Below are 16,138 nucleotides of genomic sequence, written 5' to 3' on the forward strand. Positions count from 1 at the left end.
TAAGAAGAGTTAGGGTGTTTTCTGTACATGACAATTCATCTCTTATGATTATGTCTTTGTATACGAGGTTCCCTGTATCAGGAATGCACTCCCTTCTAATCTTCAACCACATAGACTCCCTTGCTTACTTTCTTGACACTCCCAGTTATTAGCCCTCTCTCCTTCTTGAAATTGTTTTGTATTATGGTGTATATCCTCTGTATTTACTTTCTTGTGTCCATATTGAATCCCTTTCAAACTTCCTAAGGGCAGAGACTATGTGGGTTTTGCTGGTGTAACCACAAGTGCCCTAAGAAATGCATGTCAAGTTATTGAACCGAATGATGTTGCAATGGGAGTTACCTGAAGGAGTCTCATGACCCTATTTTATTTTATTTTATTTTTAAATTTTATTTATTTTCATTTTCAACATCCACTTTTATAAGATTTTGAGTTCCATTTTTTTCTCCCTCCCATTTCCTCTCCCCAAGAGCAATCTGATATAGGCTATAATCATATTAAACATATTTCCACATTAGTCATGACCCTATTTTAAAAACCCTTGTATTCCTCATAGGGCCAGTTCACTTGATTCCCTCCTTGTGCTGTGATGAGACCTGTAGCATGGATCATGGCACTCGGGGCTGTGCTCTCCACTCCAGGACCACCCTTCACGAAAGGTAAGTTTAGACATTCATAACATTTCACATCTCCAAGGACAAGCAATGGATTGATTGACTTACCAATAACAAAATAGACCTGTCTCCAAATGCTAAATTTAAGAAGAGAAGTCATGTGTGGCATACTGATTACTTTTCTGTGAGATGCCCCCAAATTAGGCAGATTCCCTTAGAGCTGCTTTACAATCCAGCACTCTTTCTAGTTTACCTTCCACTTGTACTGTTTCTGTTGTACTTTTATGATTTCTACCAATTGAATACATTTAATTATACCTACCCATGCAAGATTTTGAATTAAGTATAGATATGGGTTTTTTTGGAGATGGATTTTTCAGGTGCTTATCTAGTTTGGGTGGATTTGTGGATATCCAATAGAATGCAAGCACCTAAATGGCAGGGACTTTTTCATTTTCCTCTTCATATCCTCAAGGCCTAGCACAGTGTCTTGCACAAAGTAGGCATTTCAAAAATGTTTCTTACTCATGGGGCAGCTAGGTGGTGCACTGAGCAGAGCACAAGGCCTGAATTCAAATATGGCCTCAGACACTTGACATACTTATTAGCTGTGTGACCTTGGGCAAGTTACTTAACCCCAACTGCCTTGCCTTACCCCCTCCAAAAAAAAAAAAGAATTACAAAAATGTTTGTTACTCCACCTCCCCATTGATTGATCAGCTGATCTGTTTTAAAGCAAATGAACTATTTTAGCTTAAATTGGTGATAATTTAGGAGAACAGGCAGCATAATGTTGCAATTCAGAGAGCTGTATACAGGTTCTTCAAAGAGTTTGGTCATCGTTGCTGTAATATCTCTGGACATCAGTCTTTTTTTTATGTTTTCTCCATTCAGTTTTTACTAATTTTCCTTTTTAAATTTCATTTTCCTTTCGTTTTGTGGCCCTCTCAGGAATGCAAGTTCAGTGGGGGAAATGCTTCCAACATTCTTTGGTTCCATTTCGCACTCCACCTGTGGCGAGCTTTCAGATGCCTGGCCACTCATGCAGAATCCCATCTGCAGTGACACACTCTCTCTCTCTGAATCTTACTTGGAACTTAATGGAGGAGAGAGAAATTCACTCAACCTGGAAACCGAAAACTCAGCCACTTTGGATTCAAACAGTAGCCAGGACCTGGTGGGTACAGTGGTTGCACTTCCACCTCATCCTGAAAACTTGGCAGAAACTACTGAATGGTCTCAACAAAATACACTGACAGACTCATCACTAACTCAGGAGACTTCATCTTTTAGAAACCAACTGGAGCAAGAGAATGAGGAAACCCTGAATATGGTCCCCCAACCTTCCCTCCAGGTAAGAAAAGATGATTAATATCAGTGTTTACTTAGCATCTGCATTGACCTTGAAATGAAAACACTGATCCCGGGTTAGTAATTTGGAAATGGGGTTTACTCAGATCTTAGAGTACACTTGATGAGAAATTTAATATTCTGTTTCTTTTTTAAAAAAATAAATAATAATTGGCTTCTGGAAGGGTTCTGAGTATTTTAAATTCCTGTATACAAAAATTCATAATATATTCTATAACCTCAGTGGTCAGCCCTTCATTACTAAAATCCCATTTCTAACTGGAAAACCCTGTATTGGTCATACATGAAGAGACTAATGTGTTATCAAGTATTTTGAGATAGGGTCAGGGCAGAGTACTGAGTACAGAATACTTTGGGCCTAGAGTCCAGAAGGCTCGAGGCCGAGTCCAAGCTCCTCTTGTTAATAACTCCAGAACTTAGTGGTTAATGCCGGAGCCTCTGTTTCCTTGATATGAAATGGGGATAATAATTCCATGACATGCTCCAATGAGATACTATAGATAAAGCCCTTTGGGCCCTGCGTGAACAGTGATAAGAGTCAACCAAACTAGACGAGCGCTTAACATCTCTTCTGAATCTATAGCCTTTGATTTTTAAGGCATTTAGTAAATGTTTGCTGAATAAAAATAGTCTATGAATTAGAGTAATGTATGTGTGTGAAAGAGTGTGGACTTTTGTCTTTGAATGGTCAGCGCATTGGCAGAAGAGAACAGATGAGCCCTTTCCCCCAGCTGGGAGCCAGAGAAAGGAGTGGGGCCAGAAAGGGAGTTCATCCCACATTCTGAGTTATGCCCACTGGCCACTTGAGCCTGTTTATATAATGCCTTCCCTGTATTCACCAAATGTGGACCTTGAGGGAATCGAGCTACTGAGAACGGGCAGCCCATAATAATCAAAAAGGATGCTCAGCATCCCATCTAACATGCATTTTTAGAGAGAAAATTGGACTCCATGTGGCACATGTAAATATTTTCTCAGGCTTTTTATACCAAGTCATGATACCTGAAAATTAAATTTGAATAATAACTATACTATATTAGAATATCAGGAGGACTTAAAATCAAAATACCTATTTTGTTTACTGTCTGTATGACCTTGGGCAAGTCATTAGCCTCAATTCCCTAGTCTATAAAATGAGAAGATTGGACTAGATAGGTCTTTAACATCCCCTACATCTCTAAATCCTACACTTCTAATTGCAACTCTATCAGTTTCCATTGGCTGAATTTTCAGTTATTAAAATTACTTTTATAAATATATTGAATCTCCATTAGTGATTTCTTTTTAGCCATTTGCTTATATGGCATCAAGCAAGTAATTGGGCCTCTGTTCCCTCAGCTGTCAAATATAGGATTTCACCTAGCTGTTGTCTAAAGTCCCTCCCCCCACTAAATTCTATCAGTCTGTGATTCTTCCATTGACAGGTTTTGGTTATTCCCTTTGTTGTCAACCATTGTTATGGAAGAGAGACTGAATAATCAGAACAAATATATGCTACCAACAAAACTCTTAAGCAGAGCTTTTTTTTTTTTAACCAAGTGTGTTGACAGTATATGAAGTTATTCGTTATCAACCATTTCATGGCCTTTCATCAAATATTTTGATGTAATATTTGAGGGGACTCTCCACCTCGACTTAATTCTAATCTTGAGTGAATTCTACAAGCATTCCAGAAAAGAAATATTTCAGTGAAAAGTCCTGTCTGTATGAGCTTCTTGTCTCATTTTCTTTCATGTTATTTTCCTAGTGGTGGTATGAAAGAATTGTCATGCCTTTGTGATTGTTAAGGGTTTTTAAAAAAAATTAATTTATAATATTACCCTTAGACTATGCAATTAAAGGGGCAGTGTTTTTTGTTTTAATTTACCCCTACTCTAATAAGAAAGTGGTCAAAATGAGGAAGGAAGAAAACAAGCATTTATTAAATGCCTACTATGTGCCAGCCACTGTGCTAATCATTTTACAAATATTATCTTATTTATTTTCATAATAAGTCTTTGAGGTACATGCTTGCTGTTATTATCCCCATTTTTACATTTGAGGAAATTGCAGTAGACAGAGGTTAAGTGACTTGCCCAGGGTCACACAACCAGTAAGTGTCTGAGGCTGGATTCGAACTTACATCTTCCTAAGTCCAGATCTAGCTCTCTGTGTTACCTAGCTGTTTCTAGGAATTAGTATTAGATGACAAAACTTTCAACACTGACATGATTGTAATGGTAACATCATATCTTATGTATAAATATTATATTCGAGTCAGGTAATATCTATTATTAATGAAAAGCCTTTTGCATATAATTTGTAAAGATTTTAAGATCATAGAAGGGAGTCCAATTCCTTCATTTTATAGATGAGGGAACAGAGTCACAAAGAGTTTTTAGATGACTTGTCTAGGGTTATACAGTTAGCAGCACCTGAGACGTGATTCCAACCCAGGCCTTCCTAATCCGAGGTCTAGCATTCTGTTCTACTGTGGCATGCTGCCTGATGCAGATCTACTAGAATATTTCTTCTCCAGGAAGGTCTGAGTCTGTTGGTCTTCTCAATATTGTTCAGGCCCATCTGTCCCCTTAAGGTTTACTTGTATAGTGCCTTACAAATAGAAACCTCTTACTAATATTTGTTGAATGACTGAGGAGATGCATGGCTGGCTAATAGGAAGGAAGGAACACAGGGAACAATTAGGAAGAACTGCATTTTTCGCATTTTTTTTTTTTAGTTTGATTAGGAGGCCTTAGAAAACCACACATTTGCTCTTCCTTATTATTTGCATTTGAAGAAACCAAAAGAGAATACAGTCTAGGCAAATATCCCCAATCTGTGGTAATGGGATTATTGTGAACATTATAAATTTGCCTTAATGACCAGGAAAACCCACACCTCGTTTGTATTTACCCATTAGCATTCAAACAATTAATATACTAAAGTTCTTAAACATCCTTCCCTTAAATGGGCCAGGCATACCCCTCGGAATCTTGCTTACTGTGCTTAATATATTTAGCACATTATTTTCTCCTTATGTTAGTATACTTCAGTCAAGTCCAGGTTAAGCTCTTTAAAACCCAAATTACTGGAGGCTGAATTTGATTGCAGAGTAAACTTCCTCCTCTAAGCTCTTCCTCCAGGGCCTCATCCTGGAATGAAAGGTGACCCTGAGATCTGTAAGAGAGCACAAGCCTTGGCAAGTCTTACCAAACAGAAAAGGCCTGGAGTGTAAGAGACCTGCTAACATTGGCCCCCTCAGGACCAAGGCAGCTGGGTGCCCAGAGGCTCATCGCCACCAGGGGATTCATCTTTGGGTGCAAGCAAATCATCTGATAAAGTGTGCAGGGGTCACTGTGTCAATGCATGGAGTGCCCTGCCCCACCCCCCACCCCCCACCCCCAAAAGTAGATCTTTTAAAAATATTAAAGATGTAAAACCTCACTAATTTGAGCTAATTTCAGAGAAAGGGTTGTTGACTTAGTTATCAAATTTAATAATTCATATGAATCAATGAAAAATCAGAATTATATGCAATATTTCACCTTTTCCTTTTTCCTCCCAATACGATCAATCATTACCTTCCCAGGTGGTGGCGTAGATAAAGGCCTGGATCTAGAGTCAGGAAGGCCTGAATTCAAATCCTGTCTCAGGCACTTATTGGTTGTGTGACTCTGGGCAAGTCACTTAACCCTTCTCCCCCTTGGTTTCCTCATCTGTAAAATGGGCATCACTCTAGCACCTACTTCCTGGGGTTCTTGTGAGGACACAGTGAAATGATACTTGTAAAGATAGTTGCACAACATAAAGCCTTATATAAATGCTGTTATTTTTATTAATTCACATACATAGGGTAACTTAATCTACCAGTGTTGGTAGCATATACCTCTAAGAATTCACTTTAATAAGCACATAAGACCAGCTAATAACTACCCTATCAATAACTTTAATTACTTAAGAAAACAAGCTATTTCAGGGTAACCACCAGTACTTTGAAAACACCTATTTCTATTTCCCTTTCATTCTTGTTCACAGTAATATTTTGCTCAGCAGATCTATCGATTGTAGAAAAGATGATTTTCAGCTTAGTTCTTGTCTGAATCATCCTAGGTTCTCCATTAGCAGTATCTGAACTAATGCGCTTTTACTATTTTACTTTTTAGTTTTTTTTTTTCTCTTATGCTCTTCCTTTTGGCTTTGTGATTTCGGGAAGTCCGTTTCCTATTTTGAGAGGGCCAAACATAATGCTTTCTTTCTACCTAAAGTGCCTATTCCTCAAACTGCCCTCAGGAGGTCAGAGGTTCCTTCCTCCTAGGAAAATCTGTCACAGGCTGATTGTGCGAATTCCCATGAGACAATTGAAAAAAAAAAAAAAGTCTTCCCATCCCCCACAGCTATCTGCAGACTTTCTCCTGTTGCTTAATTGTTGCCAGTATCTTGCAGCCTCTCAATCAAGACTTTGTGCGCAGACTCCTTTCTATTTCTATGGAAAATAAGCAATGTACAACCCTCCCTCCCTCCAAAACAACCTATACATACCTTAAGGGCCCAGCATACAGGAATGATAAATGTCACCTCTCTGCAAGGTTAGCCACTAGGCAGCATAGTAGAAGTGCTAAGGAGGCAAGGTTAGAGCAAATCCTGCCTCAGATACTTAGTTGTGTGACCCTGGACAAATCTCTATCTCTCTGCCTGCTTCAGGGTCCTCATAACGGCATCTACCTCCCAGGGTTGTTGTGAAGGTAAAATGAGATAATATTTGTAAAGCACTTCACAAATCTCAAAGCACTTTATAAATGCTAGCTATTATTATTAATGTTTTCCTCACCTCTACCAGACAATTAGACTAGAGAGTCTATGAGTTTATGGAATATGGCTCATGTCGTTTGTTTGGAGGTGGAAAGAAAATCCACGCCTATCTCTCACTGTGTACGAAATAATAGAGTTTGCAAATATTAGATGTGCTTCAGGAGCTCTGAAAATGTTCGCTTTGTTCCCAGACTTCTGTACTGCTCACTGTTAGAAGCTGCGTCATCCAACGTCAGAGAACTAGCAATGGTCCTTTTGTTCATCCCATATGACAACAGCACAAAACTTTAGCAAAAGGGACATTTGAAAATGAAATTGTTCTTCCTAAGTCTATGATCTACCTTGTGTTTCCTTTAGTTTTCATTTAACAAACATTTTTTTTCTTCTGCTGCCATTTTAGGAAGCCTAAAGGACTCTTTTCTCCCAGGAATGGAAGTGTACGTAACCCTAATGCCACTCTGCTAACACTGGGGAACCGAACCCTGTCTGGACCGTGGATGGTTTCTGACAAAGCTCAATGGAACTGGCCACATTTCAACTCTTTCAGGCAATTGTGTCTGAGCCAGACCAGCTGGGAGCTGAAACCCCAGGGCACAACTTGAGAAAAGACTAAAAGCAGATTCATGATACATTGCATCTCTTCCAAACAAGCCGTTTCCACGCTACGTGTGTGACTGAAAAGACTAAAGCCTTGAGCTTGAAGCTAAAGAGATTACGTCCATGTGACTGGAAACAGAATTGAGTTGAACTTATTATATTCCTCCGCCGAACGGCTGCATGAGACTGAAGAGATGGCGCGTTTGTGGACCTTCATGTTTTGTTTTCAAAAACAAATACAGTAAATGGCATCATCCTAGACATCAGATTGTTTAGTTTTGATGTAGAAGGAACTTAAAAGTAAGTTCTTCTGCTTGTGCAAATGACCTTTTATGGTAATCTAAGCTCTCTAGCCCAGGTGGTTAGTGTTAATGAGGCCAAAGGCTCAGGGTGATCTCTACCCAGGTTGGTTAACATCTCACAAAGAAGAACCCATACATAGACTGCATCCCCAGTGGTAACCAGGAATCTGACAAATGTTATGTTCTTGGTCACAATGGAGAGTCCACAAGAGAGTGTGGATGGCTCAGTCTTCTATCACCATTACTGCCCCTCCCCCAAAAGTAACAATGCACACAGCTTGCCACCAGTATATCATCTTTGTGTACAATGGACAATACACACATGTATGCATTGATGAGGAAGCTTTTTATTGTTACATTTGTTTCCAAGGCTGAGCTTCCAATGCTCGGAAATGTCTATGTCATAATTAAACAGTATTTCTAGGATAAAGAGCTTTTATGAAAGTAGTGCCTTTTGTATTGAAGGCTTAATAAGCTGTAACATAGCAGGTTCATCCACTGTTAGAGTGTAGAATTTGTTAGTAGCCTTTGACAAAACTCCACAGTACTTTAAAGCCAGAAGAGTATTCAAAATGTGTCTGTTATGTTGCAGTATGTTATGGTACTGAAGCCTCTTCCTGCCCCCACCAGAATTACTAACTGCCTATAGGAGGATGGGAGAGTCATAACAGTGCTCTCACTCCATCCCTGTCGCCTTGGAATTTTTACTCTTAAGTGATTTGCTAGGAAAAAAAAATAGCCCTGTTCGGGTGAAAAAGAAATGTGCCTGGTATGTTTTTGAAGTTCATTCCCTTTTCCTGTGGCTGAGGAAAAGATAAAGAGGGCTCCCCTTCTCACCACGAGAGCCTACACAATGAGATTTGCCCTGTGTCTTTTAACCAGTTCCTCTTGTTAACTCTTGGCCACATTTGCACTTTTAAACATTGATTTTTATCTCATCAGCATCGTCCCTTTTTTTCCAATCCTTTTATGTATTTAAGGTTTAAAGCTGACATTCATTTTTCCCCCAGGCTTGTTAAAGTCCATCTTTTCAAGCAGATTCTTCCCTCTCTTTTTGTACACTGTGGTTTGATAACAGTGAGAAACATAGTATGTCCCCTTCCACGTAGCCTAACCTCTCTCTGGTCAGTGTGGGGCAGAGGTACATCTTTGTTAGCTTGTCTTGTGTTGGCTTTTTTTTTCCCATCTCATTACCTCACTTCCTTCCAGCTGAAAAAGGAAATTACATGGTTTTTCATAGTCTATAATCTTCCATGTCTACCACGTGGGCAAACAGAATTGAATTTTTTTTTAAAGTATAAACATTACTATCAGGTAAGTCAAATATTTGCATCGGAGCAGTCTTGCACATTGCAGCATTAAGAAAAACATTATACCCACTAAAAAGGAATTCCAGTATCCATTATTTGCAGGACACTTTGCTAACCAAGAGCTAACAGGAATGTTTATAGCACAGCCAGAGGAAGAAACTTGGTTTTCATGTTAAAGAAACTACACTTTGGAAGTATTATGAAATTCATCATTGGATCAAAAGTCTAAGCTCATTTTACTCATGTAAACACCTTTGACCTTTGTGAAAATCATCTTTGGGAAAACCTCTGTCATGGGCAATTTCCATAGATTCTTTAAAAATACTTTTGAAAATGTAGTCAGTCTCACCACAAGCAGGTCTTACTGCATTTAGGTCAACAAAGAGAAAGTCTCCAAGTATAGTAAGGGGCATCAGTTTAAATGACCTATTGTAACTCATGCATACATGTGATTGATTCCAATTATTTTCCATATCCTTGGAGATTTAGAGATAGAAAGAACCTTAGAAATCATCTTGATCCAACCTCCTCGCTTTACAGTTGAGGAAACTGAGGCCCAGTGACTTCAAATAACTTGCCCAAAGTCACATGGCTAGCTAGTGACATAGGCAAGAGCAGAACCCAGGTTTTCTGGCTCCCAATCTAATGTTTTTCTCCCTATACCCTGCTACTTTTGTTATGACAAAATAGCAGCGGAATGGTTTGCTTTTTTAAATCACCCTTGTGTACTCTCAGTATTTTTTTTTCCATGTAAAGAACTCTTACTGACTTCGAAGTCAGACACTGCAAGAGAGCACTCAACGATGTGAATGAGATTTTGGCCTTGGATCTCAAAACATCCCTTCTGATCCTCAGAGTAATGCAAGGCCATATCACTACCGCCTGCTGAAGAAGCATCCGATAACGTTCTCTGAGCTTGGTTAGTATTTTACAGAAAGGCAGCGCGCATTTCAGATTCCTAAAGATATTATTGGAATGTTGCATAGCAGTCAACAGGCTGACCTTTCAGGGTACGTGTGCCAAGGAACTCAGACAATTCATGATTTAAAGCACATAGCCTGTTGGGGTTTACAGTCAGTGTGATCATTTTGGTTCAAGAGCATTGGGGGTGTGCTGGAACCAACATGAACTAGTTCTCAAGAGCTGATTATTAAATTTTCAGTATGAGCATTTACACCTTGGAAATCAGCAAATGCTATAGTTCAGGACTTGATTTCTTGTTTTGTTGATTGCCTACACTTAATAAAATGATGGGGAAAATGTTGATGATGCAGATAAAATTGAAAAGTGTGTCATGCATACTTTTTTTTGTTTGTTTTGGAGAGCTGATTGTTAATTTACTAGTTTACCCCCTGAATAGTTTTCTGTATGAAATTCATTCAAAGAATGAAGTGTCTATTGAGATCACTGAATTAAAGCACAGGATTTCCCCCTTCCCTCTTAATGTAAATTGTACATATTTTTTTTTTAAAAAATAGATTTTTCTACTTTGAATTGCTATTGTTTATGTTGCTTAGGTCAAGCACTGTGGTGTGTGCCAGTAGAAAACGTCCATTGCCACTTTAAGGATGTCAGCTTGAATGAACTTAGTTTGTATCATTGCTTTTTTTTTGCATATGAGACTTTTTAAAAAAATTCTATAAGTTATAGTTTTCTTGCACAAATAGTTGTGTGATGCTTTTTTTATTTGTGAATAAAATCGCTACTTAAATTGTTCTTATTTGTGTGTCCAGTGAAGTCATTTCATGGAATGATAAGATTTAAAGCTAGAAAGGGGAAGATTTGTAGTTCTTAGGGCCATAGATTTAGAATTGAAAGGGACCCTAGGCCCTTCATTGTATAGGTAAAGAAGCTGAAGTTTACAGAGGTAAGAGTGAGTGCTGAAACCCAAGTCCATTGGCTCCAAATTTGTTACTCTACATTTCACCATGCATGCATTTTTAGGTGAATGCAATATTTTATCCTTCATCTACATACTATGAAGAGAATAAGGATGTTCCTCATGATCACAACAGACCCGTGATCTCATCAATTCGGGTGCTCCCTTCCATGGTGCAGATCATATCCTGTTCATGCCCTCCTGGAGTGTTTACCCATAAATCTGCCACAAGGGGTCCACTCAAAGTGGCTCAACCTCAGGTTCTCTTGATGTGGGGTGATTATCAATGGGGCAGGTGAGCTATCCATGGCCTCTTATGATGTGACCTTTTCATTCTTTTTTCTCACCTAGTCCTATCAATGGACTCCTTTACCTCACACCACTTCATGACTTCATTTCCATTTCATCATGGCCTATTGCCACTGCCCCTTCGAGTGAGCCTCAAGTTTAGCTCTCCAAAAATTGGAGCATATTATGTCTTGCAGCCATACAACATCATGAGAAGGATATTAGTGTTAGAAAATATGGGCCTTTGTTTGGAGAGAAGCTTGGGAACATTAAAAGGTCTCTCCAAATTCTCAGCTGAAATCCAATCCACACTCCTGTTTCTATACCATTTTGGGCACAGCTCATTGTCCACAGAGGTGAGCTTTATGGGTTATCCATCCAACTTCTTATCATAATCTTAACTGTAGGCACTATTCATCCATTTGGTTTTACCTAGGGATAATTAAGCCAAATACTTTTGAGTGTTTATGGATCTCTTTAGGAGGCTTTCCAATTTCCTGGGGCTTTATACAATCAGTACAATGTCACGTGAAAACGGAATATTTAGAGGACCTCACTGTCTATAGGGGAAGAAATCCCCTGAACCTGCTCCATGTCAGTAGCCAACACCTCTGGCAAGCATATATGTCTCCCTGTTGTATGCCTCATTGGATATCAGTCATCATAGGCCATCAAAATGATCTCTGTTGTTATGTCTTTAAAAGAATCTTTTATGATTTTGATATGTGTATTGGGGACTCCTTGTAGGAGTCTTTAAGGTAGCATTTTTATCTACCATATCAAATGCTTTTTTTTATGGTCAACAAATCATATAAAGTGGGATTCTGTATTCTCTCTATCGTTCAACTGTGTATTCACGATTACACAAGGGTACTCTCTAATCGACTTACGAAATACTTATTAAGTACCTATTATATTATGTTTAGGTTGTTGTTTTTTTGGTGAAGATACTGCAGTAGTTTGCCATTTCCTTCTCCAGCTCAGTTTACAGATGAGGAACTGAGGAAAACAGGATTAAGTGACTTACCCAGGGTCGCACAGCTAATAATCTAGGCAGTGGGGATACAAATGTGAAAAACATGAGCCCTCTCTTCAAGATGCTTACAATATAGAGTAACTAAAAAAGTCTTAGTGCAACCTTAAGCTTTAGCACCTTAGAACTGCACATTTGTGGCATCCTGCATAATACGGATTATGTAAGGTACGTAAAAAAGTATGATAACAGGATAAAATGTGATAAGGGCAAAGGAGAGGTCTAAAGGAAGAGCTATAAAAACATAGGAAGAGAGAAATTGCTTTGAGCTGGAGGGATGAGGAGAGATTTCATGGTGGAAAGATGGACCTGGGCTGGGCCTTGAAGAAAGAGGATTTCAACAGAGGAAGACAGAGTGCATTCTGAGGATGATGGAGCCTGTTCAAATGCAAAGAGGGAAACATGGAAGACAAGATCCAGAAGCAACCAGAAGAGTTGAGCTGGAGCGTAGCACGTGTAACAGTGAGCAAAGGGAAATAAAACTGGAAGGCTGGTCAGAACCAGATTGGTGAAAGGCCTCAAATGATTTTCCCAAGTTCAGGATTTGAACCCTGAGTTTTCTAACTCCGTAGTGACTGCTCTTTCTACAGCACCACTCCGGGATGGCAGAGTCAGGTGGTTTTCCAACCCCAATATGCATGCACACAACACACACACACACACACACACTCATGCCCTCTTTCTGTGCCATTTGCTCCTACTGTCTGCCACTCCTCCCCCAAACATCCTTCCCTACCAGTAGTGCCTAGTGCTTTGCTTGCATGTATCTAAAAATCTACCCATCCTCCAAGGCCAATGTGTGTCTTCTCTCCATCTTCCCCAGCATACTCTGACCTGTCTCTGTTCTACTTAGGACCAACACCACATGATTTAGAATTCTATTATTCTCCAGCTCCAATTTCACATGCTTTAATTTTCTCCTACCAAATGATAGTTCCTTTGAGAGTAGAAATCATGTGTTAGATAGTACTTACTGGGTATCCCTGGATGCCCTTATGTATTATGAGGGCAGAGTTTATAATTTCAAAGAGGATCATATATATGTCTGAAAGGTTTGGAACCGCCGGATATAAGAAAGTCTCAAAGTAGGAGGCAGAAGAATCAAAGCATATATATTTAGGCTCCACAGTAACCAACCCATGAACCAGCATCCCCATTTTGATATATTGATCCAAAGCTTCCAGGCCCAATAAGTCTGCCTCACAAGAGTAACCAGGAGGCCACAGAGAAGCATGATGGTGTAAAGCAAAATCATATACATACTTCCCCTCTATGGTAAAAAGATTACCCACTAGCCTCAAGTCCTTGTTCAGCTTCCTCCCGTAGGTCAGCTCTGCTACCGGCATCTCCTGCTTCAACTTTGGCTGTGGCTGTAGCTGTAGCAGCCTCTGGCTCCAACGGAAGCTGTTTTTAACCATCCGGCTTCTGCCGGGGTGTAAGGTACGCCGGGGAAAGCACAGGTTCTTTCAATCTGCTTAAGCAAGGTGAAGGGGTTGACCAGGAAAGCACAGGTTCTTTCAATCAGCATAAGCAAGGTGAAGGGGTTGACCAGGAAAGCACAGGTTCTTTCCATCAGCTTAAGCAAGGGAAGCAAGGTGAAGGGGCCCGACAAGCTTACTCCAGTCCAACATACAAACAGCATTCAGTTCAGGGGAAAAGCCAGACTAGTCAAGGGCACTTGTTGACTAAGTGCTAAGGAGCCCATTTTTAGTTACCAACACACCTTAGCACAATGCTGGGCACATAGGGAGGCACATAGTGAAATAAAGTGATGGACTTGGAGTTAGGTCAATCCTGCCTCTGCCTAGTTATACTCACGGGCAAGTCATTTAATAATCTCTCTAAGCCTCGGTTGCCTCATCTGAACATCAAGAGTTAACCAACACTTGTAGTATCTAACGCATAGAGTTCATGTGAGCTCAGATAAAATCATAGAACCACCATTCTTACAGATGAAGAAACTGAGGCCCAGACAGATTAAGTATACAGGTTGTAAGTGACAGAGCCTGAAGTACATAAGTGCATTCTGTAAACTTTAAAATAGTAAATAATGTTGATTATTATTATTGTTCTCAAAGAAATACTTGTTGATAAGTTTATTTCTATATTGATGGCACTTAGATACACTTTCAAGTTCCAAAGGTGGTCCATTCTTCCATTTTGAAACTAAGTGGTGGGCTTTGAGCTTTGAAGTAGGTAAATTGTCTTGAATTCTTAACTGGTCTTGGCGGAATTTGGTATATGGTAACAGGTTACCATTATATAGCTCTTAAATGTCCTGAACAGGGTCTCTGGTTTACGGCATCATTACTTGGTAAGTCACTGATGGTGCCCCTTTAGCCACAATTGGACCACAGTCAGTGAACCCAGTTTCCATTCAAGATCATGAACACACTGCACCATAACATCTCCATATTTTTATCCATATTTATTTCATCCACATTTATTTCATTTTGGCCTGCCTTTCTGAAGCAGGGAAAACAAGCCAAGGGGTGAAACTCAGCTAAAAGAACCTTCATTTCAAAACCAATCAGACAGGCAGACAGCTTTTCTGTGGAAACATGGGTGGTCTCCACAAGCAGCTTCCACTGTTTAGAAATCAAATTATTAGTCAGTGTATACACTGAGCTCTGAACTTAAGAAACTTTCTCATGGCATTAACTAGTCATCCCTACTTAAGACCGGAATGGCTGTGTTCTGTAGGGTGGGTTGGGGTTGAAGTTAACTCTGGGCACAGCTCAGCAGAGGGATTTTCCTCTTAGGCCTCTGTTCTTTGTTGACAGTATAAATGAAATAAAAACTCTGAAATGCTGCCTTGGCACTCACTCTGCTTCAAGTTTGGGAGCTTTGGGTCTCTCAGTCAATGTTTCCACGTATTTGAGACCACTTCATGAATTTGAAGATTTTAAATTGAGTCCAATTCTCCCCAGACCATTCAATCTAAAAGGATTTGGGGGAAGGTGGGAAGGAAATAGAAGGAGATGAAGAAGTTTCAGAGATGAGGAGCCTGAAGCAAACCAAGTTTAAGTATTTGCCCAGAGAGTGTCTGAAGCTGAATTTGAACTCGGATCTTCCTGAGTCCAGGTCCAGCATTCTAGTGTGAGTACAAAGCCAGGTAACCATTAAATAGAGCTGCTCCCTTAAAATAAGATTTCTTTCAAAGAAAACAAAGATAGATATACAGATATACATGTATGTGTGTGTACAGTGAAGATATTTATGCAGAATTATTATATTTCCGGATTGTGTTGAATGTATAATGAAAACCAGCTAAGAAGTAGCCTTGCATAACTGACCTCAAGATCAGGAAGACCTGAGCTGAAGCCCTGCCCCTGACGCACACTGGTCATGTGACCATGGACGACTCATTTAAGCCCTCAGTGCTTTGATAAAGGGAATCTCCTCACTGGGAGTTCCCTATACTGATGAAATCATTGGTACAGTCTCCAGACAAAGATTAGTAGAATTGTAGAGTGGATTGATGCCTCAGAGAAGGCTTAGATTAGATGACCTCCGGGGTCCAGTCCAACTTTGGGATTAGATGAAGTGATGGCTTATGTGGCACAGTGGATAGACCACAGGACCTAGAGTAAGGAAGACCTTAGTTCAAATCCAACCTCAGATGTTTGTCACCCTAGGCAAGTTATTTAATTTCTCTCTCAGTTTCCTCAACTGTAAAGTGGGTACAATAACATCACCAACTTCAATCAATATTAAGTGCTTACTATGTGCCAGAGGCAGCTAGGTGGAGCAGGGGATAGAGTGCTGGGCCTGGAATTAGGAAGAGCTGAGTTCAAATCTGGCCTCCAATACTTACTAGTTGTGTGACCCTGGGCAAGTCACTTAACTCTATTTGTCTCAGTTTCCTCATCTGTAAAATGAGTTAGAGAAGGAAATGGAGAACCATTCCAGTATCTTTGTCAAGAAAACCCCAAATGGGGTCCTAAAGAATT

General features: G+C 39.8%; 1 protein-coding gene across 1 annotated transcript in view; it reads left to right on the forward strand.

Annotated features, from left to right (window-relative positions):
- Positions 1 to 10,705, forward strand: part of TNFRSF19 (TNF receptor superfamily member 19) — an 86,551-nt gene extending 75,846 nt beyond the window's left edge. The window contains exons 8-10 of the mRNA XM_036747399.1: positions 557 to 659; positions 1,566 to 1,968; positions 7,177 to 10,705. Of these exons, the coding sequence (XP_036603294.1) occupies positions 557 to 659; positions 1,566 to 1,968; positions 7,177 to 7,185 (515 nt within the window). The 3' untranslated portion in view covers positions 7,186 to 10,705. The remainder of the gene's footprint in view (positions 1 to 556; positions 660 to 1,565; positions 1,969 to 7,176) is intronic.
- Positions 10,706 to 16,138: the final 5,433 nt, after the last annotated feature.

The sequence above is a fragment of the Trichosurus vulpecula genome, chromosome 2 (genome assembly GCF_011100635.1).
Source record: "Trichosurus vulpecula isolate mTriVul1 chromosome 2, mTriVul1.pri, whole genome shotgun sequence".
Taxonomy (NCBI): domain Eukaryota; kingdom Metazoa; phylum Chordata; class Mammalia; order Diprotodontia; family Phalangeridae; genus Trichosurus; species Trichosurus vulpecula.